Genomic DNA, 19,533 nt, shown 5'->3' with positions numbered 1-19,533 from the left:
CCAATTTAAGGACTGCAGCATTGTCCTTTTATACAAAGACCCTGAAAGTGAAACTGGGTCAAAAAAAAAGGTAAAACATATTTAGAGTTATCACAGCATAAACAGTGAAGCACAAGACAGACAGATTAGACAGACAGATTATTTATGTACATAAAAAAAATCCTTCAGTTGTTATTGGTTCATCATTTAAGGCAGGGCAGGGAACAGAAAAGGTTGCCCCCCATCTACCACTGTGCTGCCTGTCCCTTACCTGATTCACCATATGCCATACACAAAGGCTTCCCATGCTAATTGTGGTACACATGCCAGGAATTGCCCCAAACCTGGCTCCCCCCTTTTAATCCCCTCCTCCACAATTTAAGGATTTATTAGCAACATGATTTTTAATCCATAAAATGAAAGGGAAAGGACAAAGTTTAATACCCGTGGTAATTAAACAAAGTTTCAGGCCAGGTTCACATTTACCATGGTATCTTCAATAAATAGCCTTAAATTATAAAAACTATGTAAATCAGGCCTGTCCAACTTCGGTGTGGCCCAGGATTGTACATGGTGCTGGTGTGTGGCTCATGGGAACCCTCCCTGCAGTCCCCAAGAATCCTGCCACACAGGCACTGGCTTGTACCCACCATCCCACAGCAGTGGAAAAGGCAGCTGTAGGGACCTTTTCAGCTACAGACCACCAGCTAGACAGCCCTGATATAAAACAAGGGGGTTTTAAATATATTTTTATATTGGCACTATACTAGCAAGCAATTTCACATCCTGAGATATTACAAAGAATGAGACAAATGGATGGTAAACAAGCTTCAGGGTTCAATGCTCAGAGAGAAGGAAATATTACGCAAAAAAAGTTTAAGTTACCTTTATTTTTTAAATTATCCTGAAACAAACTGATAGTTTACTGGAGAAAATTAGAGAAAACAGTAATAAGAGAAGGTATCTCACTCAGCTTGAGTTCGAAAAAAAGATTTCCAAAACATCTATTCAATTATTAAAAATAAAAAGTAAATTGTGGAAGATTTTACATTGTAGACATAAGGAATTGTATCGTTGCATCAATAAGGAATTGAACTTAGCCAACAAATTCGTTTTCCATAGATCCAAAGTATTATTTGACAGAATACTTTCAAGTTGCCACTAAATGGGCTAAGTTTGAAATGTTAGGCTGAATCTGAAATAGTGGGCTATCAGTACTCATAAGCTAATGTGGGTGTTGGGGTTTTTTTGATTCACAACCAATAAATGCAAGCTGAACATTCAATACAATTTCACAATCCTTCACTACATATGAGTTAATGTTGTTACTGAAAATACATGTATATTAGTAGGGCATTAAAATATTTCATGTTGTTGTGGCTCACTTGCTACACTTAATTTGCTTACAATCTGTTGACAGCTTTGTGCCAATTTTAGAGCATAGCGTAGCATACTTTGTAGGATAGTGTATGTAATTATCCCATCGGAGTAGAACTAAACCACAAATCAGGCAACAGTAAAAATTCTAGACTAAATTAATGAAGAACACAGAGCTGTTTTCTCTTTGTGAAGTGGATCATCAACTGTTATTTAGTGAGGTCTTAAATAAAAGCATTTAAATTTATGTATAACAAAAATTACACCCCCGCCCACCCCGTTAACTACTAATCATAGTTCCAGCCTGCAATGAGTGACTTGGGGGGAGGGCAACTAAAGGCAGGGCCCCGTTCTCCTCCTCCTCTGGGCTGGAACTTGGCAGTGCCTCCCAAGTTCCTTTCACTTTTGAATGTGGGGCTGGAAACTCAGAACTTGGAGCAGCAGCAGTGCACGTACCCGGAAGCAGAGAGGCTGCAATGGCAACTAGCAGGCATGGTACGCAGCAGGCTACGCTCCCCACCGAAGCTGCTGCTGCTGGGCGTTGATGACACGTCAGGGGGTGCAGGGGGCAACTTGCCCCCTCCCCAGATTTAATGTTCATTGATTTTATTTATAGAAAGGGAGGAAGGGAACAGGGACGTAAAGGGGAAACAATATCTAGGGCTGCAGTTCAGGGGGCGCCACATGCATATGCATGCGTACACACACCTGGCCAGCAATACAGCCAGGCAGAGTGGTGAGAGGTAAGGCATTTGATTTTGTTTTTATGGTGCAGGTAAGTTGGGGGGGGAGGGGCAGGGGCTTGGAGACTATCCCTGCGCCACTGGGACTAGGGGCCAACCTCTGGCGAGCCTGAACAAGTCATGAGCCATCAAGCCTCCCCCCATGATGGCACAGAAGTGGTCCAGGCATGTCAAAGCTTGGCGCACAGCCCAGATGATGTGGAGCCAGTCCAGGCCATCAGGAGCCAAGCCCTGGCAAGTCTGGACCAGTCACGCACCATCAGGGTGGGGCCAAACTCCACAAATCCCCACACACTCCCTGGCTCCACACACTTACCCCCTTGCCCCACACACCTACCCTTCCCCTGGGACCAGGAGGGGCACAAGCTGTGGGGGGCCTGTGACTTGGGAGAGGAGCAACACTCTGGGCAGAGGCAGGGCAGAGGCATAACAGGGCTGCTCAGCACCATAAAGCAGTGGAAGAGGCAGGTGCAGCTGTACCTGCGCCCTGGTGAGAGCAGGGGGCAAAGGAAGCTCTGATTTTCCATTTAAAAAAAAAAAAAATCAAATGCCAAAACATATAGGTACTTAGAATTTATTTTATTATAATGATTAAGGCAGTGGTAGGCTTCCAAATTGTTTTAAAATTATAAATATATCAATAAAACATTGTGTTCAACTGATATACACACACATGCACAACACACATGCGCGTTTCAGTGGTGTTTCATTTTAATAGTGGAAAAATGCAGATTTGGGGGTTTTTAAATAGTGAATTTTGGATTTTTTTTTAAATCAGAGAAAGCCAGGCTCCCTGCCAGTCATAAATCATGTGTCCCAGCCCCCTAACCATTTTTGCTACCCTCTGATGGACTCTATCCAACTTGTCCACATCCTTTCTGTAGTGGGGGGGGCCGGAAACCAGACAGTACTCCAGATGTGGCCTCACCAGTGCTGAAGAGAGGAGAAGAATTACTTCCCTTGATCTGCTGGCAATGGTCCTACTAATGCAGCCCAGTAAGCCATTAGCCTTCTTGGCACCAAGGGCACACTGTTGGCTCATACCCAGCTTCTTGTCCACTGTAACCCTCTGATTCTTTTCTGTAGAACTGCTGTTTAGCCAGTCAGTCCCCAGCATGGTACTGTTCTGTCCTAAGTGCAGGATGTTGCACTTTTCTTTATTGAACCTCATGAGATCTCTTTTGATCCAATCCTTCAATTTGTTGAGGTCCCTAAATCCTAGCCCTACCCTCCAGTATATCTACTACTTCCCCCCAGCTTGGAGTCATCTGCAAGCTTGCTGAAGGTGCACTTCAATGCATCTTCCAGGTTATTCATGAAGATATTGATCAAATCAGCTGTCAGCTAGACATCAAGCCATTAAGTCCAACGATAGTCATTTTTCTATCCACCTAACAGTCCATTCATCCAACCCCTACTTCTTTAGCTTGCCTCAAGAACATTGCGGGAGACTATCAAAAGCCTTGCTAAAGTCCAGTATCAGGCACCCTTCATCAGGCATAGGAGATTGCAAAGATTGTAAATGTTCTCCTAGGTAGAAATATTAATGTTCACATATTTCTCATAGGAGAACTTTTGCAATCTTTGCAATCTCCTATGCCTGATGAAGGATCACCTCTGCCACAAGTTCTGATTCCTTTTGCTAAACTCCAGGTATATTGTGTCCACTGCTCTTCCTGCATCCACAGAATCAGTTAGTTTCATAGTTGGTAGGGACGGAAGGGACCTGAGCAGATCATCAAGTCCGACCCCCTGCCATAGCAGGAAAAAGTACTGGGGTCAAACGACCCCAGCAAAGTGTTCATCTAGCCTCCTCTTAAAGACCCCCAGGGTAGGAGCCAGCACCACTTCGCTTGGAAGCTGGTTCCAGATCCTAGCCGCCCTGACTGTGAAGTAGTGCCTCTTGATGTCTAGTCTGAATCCACCCTCTGCCAGCTTGTGACCGTTATTTTTAGTCACTTCTGGTAGTGCTCGGGGGGAACAGGGGCTCCCCCAATGCCTGCTGGTTCCCTCTGACTAGTTTGTAACAGGCCACTAGATCCCCCTTCGGCCTTCTCTTGTGGAGGCTGAACAGGTTCAGGTCCTGTAGCCTCTCCTTGTAGGGCCTGCCCTGCTGCCCCTGATCATGCGACTGGCCCTCCTCTTGACCCTCTCCAAGTTGTCCACATCCCTCCTGAAGTGCGGCCAACTGCGGCCTGACCAGTGCCGCGTAGAGGGGGAGGATCACCTCCTTGGAACTGCTCGAGATGCATCTGTGGATGCATGACAAGGTGTGGTTGGCCTTCCTGACCGTGTCCCCAAACTGCCAGCCCATGTTCATTTTGGCATCAATAATGATTCCAAGATCCTTTTCTGCCTCTGCACTGATGAGAAGGGAGTTCCCCAGCCTGTAGGTATGCTGCTGGGTCTTCCTCCCCAGGTGCAGCACCTTGCACTTGTCAGTGCTGAAACCCATCCTGTTCTCATCCGCCCACCCCTGTAACCTGTCTACCTGTTGTCATCATAGAAGGCAATCAGGTTGGTCAGGGATGACATAGTTTGTCATGTTGGTCTTGAGAAGACTAACATAGTTAATTGAATATAAAACACACGTATGAATGAATACACATACATACACATACATACACACCAACTGCTGAAACTTCCTTAGCCTGACGAAGGGTTTTTGAACCCGAAAGCTTGCTTAATAACTATTCTCCAACCATTTGGGTTGGTCTAATAAAAGATATCAAATTCACCCAAGGAACCTTGTCTGCCTATGTCCTTAGACCAACATGGCTACAAACTAAACCTCCGCATAACTTATATACTTTATTTTAACAACAAAGCTGTTCCTCTGCAGTTATTTATTCTTTCTATCATCAGACTAAGAGGCCTTAGACTTTGCCAAGGCCTCTTCTGTATATTTGATATCTGAGATCTGTAACTGCATTGAGATCACAAACTGAGAGTGGTCCATTTGGACAAAGTGTGACTGTTAAAAAGGTGTTTTTTTCCCCCCGATGTCATCTGTGCTATTCACATAGCTTGAATGAGCCAAAAACTTAAATTACATACAATCATCTGCTAGTTCACTGACACAACCAAAATCTCTCTCTATGTTTTATTTTTTATTATGCAAGGGGGTGGAGGGAGTGGTGAAATTTGCAGGTTGGTGTGAACATGTTTTAGTCTCTATGCAGCAACAGGAAAACTGCTTAGCCCTAAAACAGTATGTAGCATACCAAACACATCAAAGGATCCTCTTTTAAGACATTTAAAAAAGTTCTTAAGATTGGTCCAATATGATAAATTAAATTTGTGCTATTAAAAACCATGGCTTCAGCTGAACCATGCAGAATACAACAGAAATTCATGTCAGCACAACCACTATGGATGACAAAATGTTAACATCAGTCAGGCTCAAAGATAACAGGAAAACAGGAAATATGTGGGAGAACAGGACCGATGAAGAAGTTAGCTGTGTCTAAAAGGTCTGAAGTAGGGAGCAGAATAAAAGCAAAACTGAGAGAAAAACAGATATAAAAGAGGAAATAACACTGCAGAGAAACAGGGCAGAAAATAAAGACTACTTCTCCACTCCCCTATGCCTTGTTAGTCAAGGCAAAGTAAGGGTTTGTCTCCAGTATGGAGCCCCTGCCACTATACACATGCCAGCAGTTATGCCAGCTAGTGAAGGTGAAGGATATGCTGACTTAAGATGTTTTTCTGCCAGCAATTACACAATGTCCTCAAATGACATAAACTAAGCTGGCAGAAGCCTCTTCTGTTGGCAGAGCTGTATCTCCCACCGGGTATGCCAGCAGGGATTCTGCTGCAGAACTATGTCAGTATGATCTATTCACACCCCAGCTGCCCTGCTAGCAGAACTTTGTAATATAGACCAGGCCTCTGCAAAAAGTGCTGCCAACCCAGAACAGCAACACTTTTATACCCCCTGCATTGCTGTGAAGCACTACACAAGGGGACAAGGCACCGCAGAATCGATCACGTCCTGCAAGTGAATCCTGCAATTCTTCCTGACGTGAGCAATCTCAGCTTACATGAGTAGTCCCATAGACCTCTCATGGGAAGGTTACCAAATCGAGTCCCAAGATAAAATGGGGGGACACAGGAAAAGGTGGTCTAAAAGGGACACTAAGCCATCTACAGCAACTTGGCCTTCAGTTAATTATTTAGGAAGAATATTGTTATGAACAGTTACTTTTTTTTATTAGTCTAGATTTTATATAGACTGATGAATATACAAGAAAAATGTTAGTGTTCTTAATGTTCAAAACAGAGGATTCAGTTAAAACACTTCAAAATTATCACTCCCAGTATTATACTTACTCTAGCATGCCTGCCAACCACAGCAACTAGAGAAGCAACCAAGTGCTACACAATACCTGTAATTTGCCCTTAAACACTACACCTTGGCATGCAAAATACAGCCTGCAGGCCAGCCTGCCAATTGTGTCCAGCCCACAGCTGCCCCCACAGTGCCCTACATGGGATGGATGCTTCACAAGGGGCCAAGCCCTGCCTGGGGCAGCCTGCACCACACACATGCTATAGCACTGCCTTAGCCTGGGCCCCAGCCAATGTGCAGTTTCTGGTGAGGCTGTTCTGGCTGCTGCTGCAGCCACTTAGGTACTGCTCAGGTCCCCCTTCCTCCTGCCCCTGCTGCATCACTCTGGGCAAGAGGTGGCTATGGGGATCCATGCTGGGCAACTCATGCCCAGGCAGGGGGAAACTGCAGTTGAGCAGCTCCTACCTTCCATCTACTCCATCTGCCCAACACAATGAACAACCACCTACGGGCAGCCAAACACATGCAAGACAGCTAGAATGGCACAGCATGGGAAGGAGGAGGAGCCACTGGACGGAGGGCAGCTGAGCAGGACCTGGGCAGCTGTGGAAGCAGCCTTGCCAGAAAGCTGTGCACTCTGGTTGATACCAGGTCCGCAGCGGTGCTGTTGGCAGGCATTGGGCAGGTGCAGGTGAGAGTACAGTGCAGGCTGCCCCATGAAGGGCTTGTCTCCATGAGAAGTGCTATGATGGAAGCCCCAGGCTGAATGGGAGGGTGGGGGGTGGACCACACCTGCACCACACCTCCTAGGCAAGCTCTATTGCACAGATCCCCTGCCTTCCCTCCTCAGTGCCTCCCAACCTCAGCTCACTCCCAGGACCTAGTGTGCAGGCAGCCTCCACAGATATGCACACCCCCTCCACAATATGAGAGTAAGACTTATTTAGAGCTATTATGCAATTGCCTCTATATACACCACTCAAAAAAACAAATCGGGACAAAAAATATTTTTTGAAATAAAATTAAAAGATGTTATAGTAGATATCTGATTTTACTATATGATTTGTTTTCTTTCATCTACAATCTGTTAAAATGATGTCTTCTGAATGATTGTGTGTGTGTAGCCCTTGAGAGCTCACCAAAACTAAAGTGGCTTGCCAGCCAAAGTAACTGCCCACTAGGGGTGTGTGAAGCGGGCCGTATTCAATTCGGATTCGGCCCGATTTGGGGAACAGTGATTCGATTCGCTGATTCGGATCACCATCCCAATTTGATTCGGCCAAATCCGAATCTGAAGATTTGATTCTGATTTGGAGAAACAGCGATTCGGCCACAGACACAGCTTTATATCTTATTTCTACATACCTTGACGTACCAGGCGTGGCTCATGAATGATGAGATAGTGGGGCAGATGGAGCGTCCCACAGAAGCGCGGGGGAGTCCTCCCGTGTACTCGATGGCGGACCCGGATCCCCTCTGAGTGTGCTGGGGATCCCTCTGCGCTCCCATGGGATGCTCCATCCACCCCACCATCTCAGCGTTCACAAGCCCCCTGGTACCTTGAGGTATGTAGAAAAAACATAAAGCTGTCTATGTCTGAATCATCAAATCAAATCGGAGGCTTCTGATTCGATTCAGAAAGATTAACGGGTCTCCTGATTCAATTCAGATTCAGAGATTCGACTGCTGAATCGGGCCGAATCTCCTCTGAATCAAACCAGTGACCAAAGCTTCGCACAGCCCTACTGCCCACCCCTGCAGTACATAATCCAAAACATATCAGGGGGTGCTGACTCCATGGTTTCAGCAGGATGTGTTCAGTGCACCAGAAGGAATGCAGTGGGCTGGAACCCACCCCACTAACTCCTGGGTGCTGACTCATTGGGAGGTACTTTTGCATTCAGTCCCTTCTATTTTGGGGAAGAGATGCAAGTTAACCCTTTCCGCCCTCATAGTAGGGTTCTGGAGTGCCTTCCCACACTAGTTTCCTCCATTTTCAACCCTTTGCTTGGCTATGTACGCACATTCCTATTCTTGTTACCCTGTACCTTACTCTAATTGCACCACATCTCACAAAACCAGGATGCCCCATTCTCCTCCTTATTTTTATTTATTTAGGAGATAGGTCATTTAAGGCAGATGGCTGTAGGTTGCCACCCATGCACTGGATCCAGTTGTGCAGCTATTTGATCCAGACCATGGACACAACGCTTTGTCAGCATTTAGCTGCAGGGAAAAACGATCAGCAGTGGGTGGTCTTTCTGTGCCGCTGCAGGGAAAAGTGATGGTGGTAGCTGGCTCCTAGCACTTGTCCATCCACCTGCCTCCAACTCAAACTGGGTCACTCTGGCCTGCAGCTTAAAAAGGTTGCCAACCCCTGATTTAAGATACTAGCTTAGAGGTGTAGCCCAACAGCCATACCGGGGGCAGTGGTGACAAACAGGTAAGTGTGGGCTGCCACTCTGCCAATCATGGCTGTGTCAATGGCTAAGTTATTGGGAGTACGAGGTGTTACATGCCATGCTTTAACTACTACCTACTGACCAATATTTCTTGTAATTTTCTTTTGCTATCCTGTTGGTCTCCATCCGATACCTCTTGTAATGAGCTGGTTAGACATTTTTTGTTCTCTGTTTGAATACTACTTAGCACAATAGAGGGCTGGTCCACTACAAGGGCTCTTGTGTGATGCATTATACAAATAATAACAATGAAAGGCATTAATGGGTGTCCTCTATACACTGCTTAATCTATATGTAATTATAGAGGTGCTTGAAATTATAGCAGGGGTTTAGGTTGTAGCCGTGTTGGTCTAAAGACATAGGCAGACAAGGTTCCTTGGGTGAATTTGATATCTTTTATTAGACCAACCCAAATGGTTGGAGAATAGTTATTAAGCAAGCTTTCGGGTTCAAAAACCCTTCGTCAGGCTAAGGAAGCTTCAGCAGTTGGTGTGTGCTCTTCCTGGATGGAATGAAAAGTAAACAAGCCAGGGGCTGGGCTGGGCTGGGGAGTCAGTTGCCAGAAATTATAGTGGTACTAAACAAACAGCAGGGGCTCCATGCGTCTTTCACTTGCCTTCTTTTCAGTTTTCTGTCTTTACCCAAAAATACTGATATTGATCACAAGAACAATGCTTCCATTCAGTTGCTGAATTTCAGGTAGAGTTTATGCTTCTGGCTATAAAAAAAATGAAAAAGCCACTGAACTGCATATAAAGTTTCCACATGCTTTACCAGTGAATGGTGCTAAAATCCAGGATATCAATACATATCCACAAAGTAAGAATTTGGAATATTTTCACTATGTACTTTTATATACTCAACTTGAAGATTTTGCTGACCTAAGTTTTGCATCTGATTTTCTCATGTATTTTAAGAAAAGAGAAGTGTTCTGATGCAATAGTCAAAAGCATGCACTGAACAGTTTTTCCTGCCTAAGTGGAGGGGGGCTGGACCCAATGATCTGTAAGGTCCCTTCCAGCCCTTAACATCTATGAAACTATGAACTGTATGATCTAGTATCGCTAATCCAAATGACTATGCCTGCATATTTACATCTAGCAGTATGCATCTAATGTAAAGTAAAAAGCTATAGCATTCTTTGCAGAATACTACATATAGTACATTTAAAGTGTGAAGGGTGTGTGCGTTGGGGGGTGTTAAATGAAGCTCTTCTTAACTGTCTACTTAAAACAAACTGATATATTTGTAACGTGAAATCAACACTTTCCATAACAAATCCAAATTTCAGTTCAATACTGAATTCAATTTCTGAAGCTTAGTAGGTGTCTGAAAATAGAAACTTAGATAGAATGTGCCAACGCTACATAAAACACAATCCTTTGTCCGCTCTACTATTCTTGATTACTTCAGTCCTTGTCTCTTCATTACCATTGACATTCTATTTGTCAATCTCTTAAATATATCTAGATTTCATTCTGATACTTATTGGAGTCTCATAAACAGCAGTGTCATCAGAATGCCATGTGGCACAAGTTTTTTCACAAAAGCTGCCTTTCCCTAGCAGTGATGTCCCCCATACACAATAGACCTTTCATATCACATGCACAACACTAAGCCTTAGGATTTCAAAATTCTATTCCTGGTTCTATCAAAAACTGTGCATGATCTCAGACATGTTATAAACACCATGCTTCTGTTTCTCCATAGGGACAGCCGTATTTCTATACCTTATGTCATGTAAAGTTCTACTTCATTAAAACGTGTGAAGCAAGCTGAGATCTTTGTGTGAAGAGGGTCATAAGTGCTAAGGAATAATATGAGTATTACACTGAAGAGGTCATGGTAGAAGGTCTTAGATTTAAACAGGTTCTATTTCTAAAAGAAACTATGATAACTACTTAAAGGGTTTGATTATAATAAGACTCTACCAACACACATTTAGCAAAGCATCTGAACATGCGCTCAGCTTAAGACCAGAGTACTAAGAATCCTGCTGTACTGTTATATCAACACCAATACTGAGGCGGCTGGGGGGGGGGGGGGGGGGCGGGATATTTAAAAGCTTTGCTAAATAACAAGAGAGTGACTAGAACTGTGCAAGTTGCATACGTGAATTAACCATCACACACAGCACCTCTCCGAGAGTCTACTTGTCCTCTACCTGGAGAAAGTCATTTATTTTTGAGAGGCAAGCAAAATGTCAATGTATTTTTTTCCATCAACACAGTAAGAGTTGGCTGGTAATTTTTTTAAGATTATTATACAGAGGAACTGTACTACTTGAGCCAGCAGGGTCCAGTGAGGTTATGAAGATCTGGGCTTTCTTAAATTCTTCCACTGACAAACTGTGTGACCTTGTACCAGGTCGTACTGGAAGTAAAACGTCTGCTGACTTCACTGGTACAAAATGGATTGTCTCCATTTCTCTGTCTCTAACAAAACTGAGAAATCATTATTAATCTGAGATACTTTGAATTAAAAGATTAAAAAGCATGTTAATTCGCACAAAGGATAAAAAGCAATATGGAAGTACTAAGATAATTAGTGTTCTATTGTTCATCTGCACTATTAATAGATAACCCAGTCCAATGTACCAAATGATGCCAATCACCAATTAAATGATAAATAATGCAAATGTAAAGCAACACATTTATTATGTCACCTGCAATTCAGTTTCTAAAACGTACAATACTCCATAATGTTCTTGCAAATGTACCGTACTATTAAATATGTAAAAATGATAAAGTCTTATTGATACAAAATTTACTACAGAAAAATTACTGAGAACTATGGATAGAGAGTGATCTTCTATACGATTTTTTAAATGTCTAGAACAGTGATTTTTAACCTGTGGTCCATGGATCCCTGGGGGTCCACAGACTATGTCTATGGGGCCTGTGAAAGATGACTGATTAATCAAAGGTATGTGAATACCAACACCTGCAATTCAAAGGGGTCCATTCAAAAATTCCAAAAAGGTCACATTCAAAATGTTTTTAGGGGTCTGCAAATGAAAAAAGGTTGAAAACCACTGGCCTACAACAAGTGTTGACTGTATATCAAATACCTACAGAATTTCAAATGTATCAATAAAGCTACATTTAAAAACTTTAGAAAAGTTAAGTAAACAAGTATCAACATGATTAGAAGCAAAAACAAACACTAGTAGAGTTTATCAGAAAAGAAATGATTAAGTACTTAAAAAAAAAAAAAGATGTAGTAAAAAAGATGGAGCAAGTTTGCAATGGAAAATGCAGTTTAATCAAAACATTTCATGGGAACGTGCCAAAGTGCAATGCTTTCATCAGGAAAAAGGTAAATGAATCATTTGCAGTAATTTTAACATATAAAAATGCTTCATTTCAACTTAAATTTGATCAATGTAATTTCAAGATAAATTAACTGAAATACATGAGAGCATAAGAGTATGTTATGCTTTATAGTTATTTTTTCTTTTAAAAATGTTTAATGGTTCTAAATTGATTTTTTTTTTATTTTGTTATGCAGAAAATTTTGGCTCTATATTCTGGTTTGGAATAAGGAAAACAATGTTTTAAAAGGTGAAAATTTCCTATTCAAAAGAAATTCTAGTTTCCAAACAGCTCTACTGGTTAGATGGTACATTACATAATTACATAACTACATTATATTTACATTTAAGCTCATTTCTTTAGAACTTATCAGGGAAGGGAACTTATTCATGCCTAGGAATACTTGGAAATGTGATGAAACAAAGAACATTTTTGTAGACAGAAACATTATTCACTTATGTCACACTGATAAAAACAATTTATACTTATCAGTGTTTAGGAAGTGATCATCTATGATAGCATGAACAGGACAGTGACATGAAAACAGACAGGTCTCTAAATAAGCTTGGAAAAGGTAGCCCAGTATGTTTATTAATCTCAATACAAAAGCTATTTAGAAATGTTCTATGTGAAACAATATTTTAATTTTCTATTAGTCCACCTTCCCTCCCCTGCACTGAATTGCTTTAACATGAAGTGATATTCATGGACACCAAGAGCATGCAATCAGCCAAAAAAAAAAGTATACAAATGACTGCCAAGGCAGTTATTGTGGAGGCTTGAGAAAAACATCCTGTTGAAAAAAATAAGAAGAAACAACTGTTTCCCACCTACCAAAGCTTTATAGTTGCCACTCAGGTCAGGAAGAGATTTAAGAGACAAGAAACAGAAAGGAAGTGAGATATGGACCATTTACAAGAACTCCTCTGCTCCCATATGTTCATTTCTTCTGCTTGAAGAAAAATTTGCCACAGATATTCCCAGCTAAAGGTCAGAAAGTTCAAGAAATGAATTCCAAGTTTCCAGACTAGACCATTAACATCATTTTTGGTAGATTTCCAATGAAACAATGTTTTGGGTTTTTCTCTATAATTACTTTGTGCGTATTATTCACTCAATTCTTGGCAGCCTGTACAAAGGGGTTTTAGAAATAATTGTGCAAAGTCCATAACATTGTTCTTTTCAGAGAGTACTATTTAGTCAGTAGTGTATGCAAGAGTTTACCTTGAAGAACACTCTTACTTTGTTTCTACTCCTCTTCCCTAGAATATCTCATTTTAAATAAACCTAAAATTTCTCATGGGGAAAATAAAACCCACAAACCTTGTTACTGTAAAGTCCTTGGCTCTGCATTTGCACACATTCAAAGATAGATACACTTGTATAGCCAAATAAGTAACAGAAATTTCCCCATCATTGAATTTAAAAATGAAAGTTGGCTTAGTTGATCTTGCCTTTGAGATCTGGGATGTGTCCAGTAAAACCCCTACCAACATGGCAGGAAGGATGCTGTTCTTCATCTCTTTACCTATTCTATTTTAGTATAATTCCCTAAAGTACGCAACCTGCCACAGGTGATCAGGTTCCTAGTAGCAACAGATGCTGTTTAACCACTTACCAGTAGAGGCAGAAGATAAGCCAAAACTCCCCTTAAAGTCTTCTTCCTCCCTAGGGGAAGTGGTCTGAGCCATGAGAGGGCTTACAGAAAGGGCTGAAGCTACAAAATCTCCCCTGAACAGTAATGCAAAGGGAAGAGGGAACACCTGCCGAACAAGGAGTAGCTACATAAAGTGCTCTGTATATATTTAAAATGTGTAAATTCAGTTTTCTTGAATTCTTGACAGCACAACAATGCCAAACAGAAAAAGGCACTCAACACAGAATAAGGGCATCCAAAAAGTAGTTCAAAACAGCTGTCACAGTTTAAATTCACACACTACTCTTTCACATGAGCCTCCCTGTCTAGACAAACTAGTTGTTAACCAAAGATTAACTTTAAGCTACCAAGATGTGCCTTGCTAACTTTGGCACATTAAAGCCATATTTAGTAAGCTGTACAGCCCTGAGAAAAACAAGATGCTGTATGTTTTTGATGGAGCAGTAAAATCTGGTGAGGGTCCTTTGGCTAGAGCTTAATCTACTAAATAAGCTCTACCAAATATCTGAAGGTTTCAGGCAGCCACAGAGAAGTCTCGTCTCCCCAAAGATCTATTTTATGGAGAAATGTTAAAATGCCAGACATTGTTGTCAAATCATGAAATTAAATCATATTGTGCTGAATATGACCAAGGGGAAAATGTAAGGGTAGTATGGGAACCATCATTAAAAATTATTTTGACTTTTGGCAAACATTTTAGCATAGGAAATTTTATCACAAAGCGAATAGCTCTCCTAAAATGAGCAGCTCAGAATGGGTGCCTCCACTTAAGTCAGGAGTTATTTTTGCAATTCTAGCATATCTTGATAGACAGCTATGCAGATTAAGGAATTAACGTTTTTAATTTTAAAAAGCCTTCCATTTACTGAGGTAGCATGTTCTAACAAGTTACTGTAAAAACATTATGCTGTCTTTTAGTTTCATAAAAAGGTCTTTTAAAGAGTAATTAACACTATATTCTTTCCTCCCCCAGCCCCCACTGTCTCCTGCAGCTACAATCCCCATAGTTATCTCTTTCAGAGGTTACTACTAGCTGCATTCTAGGGTGTGCCACTGCTGCTCTGTGCCACTTCACCAGCATATTATAGCTGTAAACCCTGTTTAACCAGTCCTGGGAGGACTGCCCCAGTACAAGTGTGATCCTCCAATAACAAAAAGATGACGTAGAGAGCTGCTCTGACACAGTGCAAAAATAACAGCATGCAGCAGAACAAGGCAGTGCAAAAATGGCAAAAGCTCCTTTCTAGGGACAGCTCCACCCCTAGATTGAACTCCTTGCACTTGGTCACACTAACTTGGGCCTTATACAGAGAAACAGTTTGGTTTGTTATCAGCCTGCCCTGCCGTTCAAAGTGACACAAATATGTGGGTTTAAATTTGCCTCTCTTCTTCCACTTTACTTTTTCTATTATTGCTTGTTTACCTGACAGCAAAATGTCTCCAAGGACTTTTTCACAAAAGATGTTAGTTATGCCTGTGGTGTTTGTAATTGGGTTCCAAAACCTATATGTTATCCTGCAGAGGCTAGAGGCACTGAGATACCAAGATGCAGGGAAGGAGGAATAAAACAGCCTCTGACATGAAATGTCTATCAGGATTTATTTTTCTACTCTATTCAGGTTATTATGCCGCCTTAATCACCATAGTATCAGAGAAACTCCACTAGTTCACTAAGAAAAATGACTAACATCAGCCACGTGTTCTTTTTACATCCACTCCTCAAAAAAATAACATATACTATGAAGGATTTAGGTTTGACTTTTTCATAAAGGTTTTTTAAAAATATACGTATATTAAAGAAGGCAAAGGTGAAGGAATGCACTTTGCACTTATGGTGGAGTAGCAAGGTTTAAGGTGACCCTTCATTCCTGTTGGAGTTCATTCCATGATTTCAAACCACTCCTACAAAAACTGAGCATTTCTGCACGTACATTTATTAGAGGTGCACTCATACATTGGCCCAATGTCAGATCGGCACTGATATAAAGATAATTGAGTGTATTGGAAATCAGTCTGATGTGACCAATAATTTGGCCGATAAATGCCTGTGCGTGTACGCAGCCACAGCATAGCACGTAGGCCATGAGGAGCACAGCCCAGCAGGTTGGAAAGCTGCATGCCTCTGGTAAGTCTGTTCTGGTGCAAGGGGAGGGAAGGGGCATGGGGGGGGGACCCTGAATTGAGGGAGGAGTGGGGCTGGGGCAAGCACTGCCCAGTCAGGGTGGGGCAGGGCCTGGGATGGAGCCCTCCAAAATTCACAGACCCCCTGAACATCCCCCCCCCAGTAGCCTCCTCTCCCAGCGCCACTGCCACCCACCCCAAGCACAGCCCAGCCCAACCCTCGCCAGGAAGAGCCTGGTGCAGCCCTGGACCGAGCCCACAGCTGCAGCCCACCCTGCACAAATCCGGGGGCACATGCCCTTCCTCCATCCGCTCCCGGGCTGCACACAGTGGCAGGAGTCACCCCTCCTTCCCCCTGAATGAGCCACGGCTCCATCCGGGGCCCTGCCCTGCACCGACTGGACAGCACTTGCCTCAGCCCCTGCCCCACTCCTCCCTCAATCTAGGGGCCTTAATCTGCCCCCTTTCCCACACCCCTTCCCTCCCCCTCCCCATCCACCACAACAGACTAACCAGCTGGATGCAGCTCTTCAAGTTGCTGGGCTGCGTATCGGAAATCAGACTGGTATTAGCCGATATACCTCCTTAAAAATTGGCTACCAGTATCGGCCCCCAAAACCTCTATTGGCGCACCCCTAACACTTATCAGTTATTTCCGTATTATCATACCCAGTGTGTGTTGTGTAGTTCTCTTTCTCCTGAAGCTGCATGCAACGATGCAATTTTGAACTGCTTTTACTTCTGCTTGCAAGCACGCAAGCTTAAAAATAGCTGATTTAGAAGAATTTCTTGAGGCACTAGTGGCAGGGCCATAGTTTTGGCAACAAATAAAATGCATCAAAAATATATTGCAAGCTTCACCACCCCGTAAGTGTTCATTTGCTGCTGGACTTGCACAGATATAGCATCTATTCCTGGCATACTATTTTAAGACTGGTTTTTCAACTCTGGTCAAGCAGGCTTTCCCCCCAAATATATCTGATAACAGGAAAAGATCCAGAGGAACTTGTAAATAGCCACAGTGAAGCTACAAAGCCACAGTGAAGCAGTGAACCTCTTAAACAGTTTAGTACATGTCTGCAGTTCCTATTTGCAAGCAAACAAAATAGTAAGAACTAAGCAAAGTTAAGATTTAACCTGTACGTTTTACTCGGCTGAAACTACTGACAGCTCTGTTAAGACACAAAATACAACTGAATGTCATGTTTCAGAGCGGCACCCTGCCTCCTGCAAGGGTCCAAAGTACTTTTCCTCTACTGCATTTTTTTTCCTTCCCCTGAATCATTAGGGGTAGTTGAAATCAAAACCCTGGACCAGGCTGACCATAGCTCCAAGGTAGTACAAGAGATTCTTTCTTCCAGATGCCTGGACAACGTGTCTTGCTCCCATGCTCAGGGTTCAATTGATCATCAAGTTTGGAACCAGAAAGAATTTATCCCAAAGGCCAATCTGACCTGGGGAAATCACTTACACTTAGAACAGAAAATGATTTGCCTCCTAGGAACAGCTAGGCAAAGATCCATTAAAGTAAACAATTCCTCCTCACTGCAGGAAACTTTGACCTCTTCTGTTTGGGACACATAATAGTGTGGTCTCCAGAGAATAGAAATGCTCCAAACTAACCAATATCACTGTGCTTGTTATATTATTAAACAGATATAAACATAATAGCCTGAGATGCATGGAAGCTCAGACCAGATGATCTTGTGTGTAGGACAGTCCAAAGGGAGGCAGGGAAGCGGGGAAGTTTACATAGGAGGTTTAAATGGCAATTAATTCTAGCCACAATTGCTCTGAGGCAAACTTTCTGGCCTGGGAAACCCTCACCCTGGTGAAGTCAAGGGTAAAATTAAATTGAGTCCAATGTATTCCCACTCGGTGGTAGGATTTCCTTTTAGATGTTTGCCTCAGAAAGGAGCAACTGGATGGATAAGACACTTAATTTGTATCCTCAATACTTGCTTTAGAAGAAGTGATGTGCTATATATTCATCTGACCCAATTGCATCCTTCACATACATAAAAGCAACTACAAGCCACACATCTTGAAGTTTATAGGGTCTGCCATTCTTAAACTTCTCTACCAGTCTCCTTTTAACTTTCTCTTAAAGCTTAGATTACATGACTTTTATTTTTAAAACCACACTTAACTGTAGTACCACAAAGAGAAAGAATCAAGGCTCAGCTAAGCTGAACAATTTTGCACTTTCATAACATGAAAAGTAGTTGGACTGGGTTTTTTTTTTCTGTGTTTCTCTGTTTGAGGCTGTGCCTGAGGTTTCAGCCCAGCCCAAGGGACCTGCAGGAAAGAAAACCCCAAGCCAAATCCTTACACAAAGAATGGGCAGACTCAGGATAAGAAGCTTAAAAAAAAAAAAAACCCTAAAAACTAAGACATCTGGTTTAATTATGGGCTGATGGGGCCCAGATCAAAACCATCCAAACCAGGCATCGGACAGCAGTTGAACAGGGGCTTCAATGGGGGTTAGCTCCAGTTAGACTGTCCAAAGCAAGGGGTCAATTCGGGTCCTTTACAGGCACTTAATGCACGATGAGGAGCTGGGGGGCTCCCTGGAGGGTGTCCATCCCTGAGTGGGGGGGAGGACCTGTCCCCAACAAAGGGGTATGTAGGAGGAGAAGCTGGGGGGGGGAGTGTCCGACCCTAACAGGACGGTCCATCCCCAAGGTGGGAGGAGGCCACCCCTAACAGAGGGATGGGGAGGGATCTGCCCCCAAGGGGGGGGGGGGGGGACTGTGCCCCGGCCGCCACCACCACCCGCCCTCAGGTGCCCCCCGCGCCGCCGAGAGGCAGAAGCGGCGTCAGCCATTTTAGAGGCGCGACGCGGGAGCGCAGCGGGCCGCACACACGGGCCATGCCCCGCGCCATCTTCTCCCCGCCGCCCCTCACCTTGGCGGCGGTGGGCAGGATGAGCACCTGGCTGTTCTCCTCCTCCTTCTTGGCCGCCTCCTTCTGCGCCAAGGCGGAGCTGAACGACACCTTCACCATGGCGGCGGCGGCGCCCGCCCGCGCCCTCGCCCGGCGCGGCTGTTACAGGGGCTGCGAGACCACGGACCACGGGCCGCGGTGGCTGCTAGTGCTGCGGAGTTGCGGCCGGGGCGGGGAGAGGGGGCGGGGCGAGGCGAGGCGGGACCTCCCACCCCTGCGCGAGCTGCTCGGCGGCCCCTTGGGACCCCGCCTCCCCACCTTCGCCGGGCTGAGGTGAGGGGTGCTGTTGCCAAGTGCTGCGGTGACTTGGCCGCGCGCCCTCCCCGGACAGCGAGGGGGGAAGCGGCCTCCAGGGGTCACCTCCCACAACCGCTGCCTGAGGCGGGACCGTCCAGTCCACACCGGCCCCTGCGGTCCACAGCCCCCGCTGCTCCCTCAACCTTGGCAGGACACGAGGCCAGCTCGAGGGCAGTGATTCTTTCCCGCTGAGGCCACACCTGCAGTCCTGTGCCCGGCTGTGGCACCCCCGCTGCGAGAAAGGATGTGGATAAACGGGAGAGAGTCCAGCGGAGGGCAGTGAACACGATGAGGGGCTGGGGGACATGGCTTCTGAGGAGAGGCTGAGAGAACTGGTATTTCGTCT

At 44.0% G+C, this 19,533-nt stretch overlaps 1 protein-coding gene across 1 annotated transcript in view; it reads right to left on the bottom strand.

Moving 5' to 3' along the window:
• ITM2B (integral membrane protein 2B) overlaps positions 1-19,065 on the bottom strand; it is a 30,440-nt gene extending 11,375 nt beyond the window's left edge. Inside the window, exon 1 of the mRNA XM_006261775.4 lies at positions 18,852-19,065. Within this exon, the coding sequence (XP_006261837.1) occupies positions 18,852-18,950 (99 nt within the window). The 5' untranslated portion in view covers positions 18,951-19,065. The remainder of the gene's footprint in view (positions 1-18,851) is intronic.
• Positions 19,066-19,533: the final 468 nt, after the last annotated feature.

This window comes from Alligator mississippiensis, chromosome 1, assembly GCF_030867095.1.
Source record: "Alligator mississippiensis isolate rAllMis1 chromosome 1, rAllMis1, whole genome shotgun sequence".
Taxonomy (NCBI): Eukaryota; Metazoa; Chordata; order Crocodylia; family Alligatoridae; genus Alligator; species Alligator mississippiensis.
Note: the sequence above shows the minus strand (reverse complement) of the source record. Positions and strands in the feature narration are given on the sequence as shown.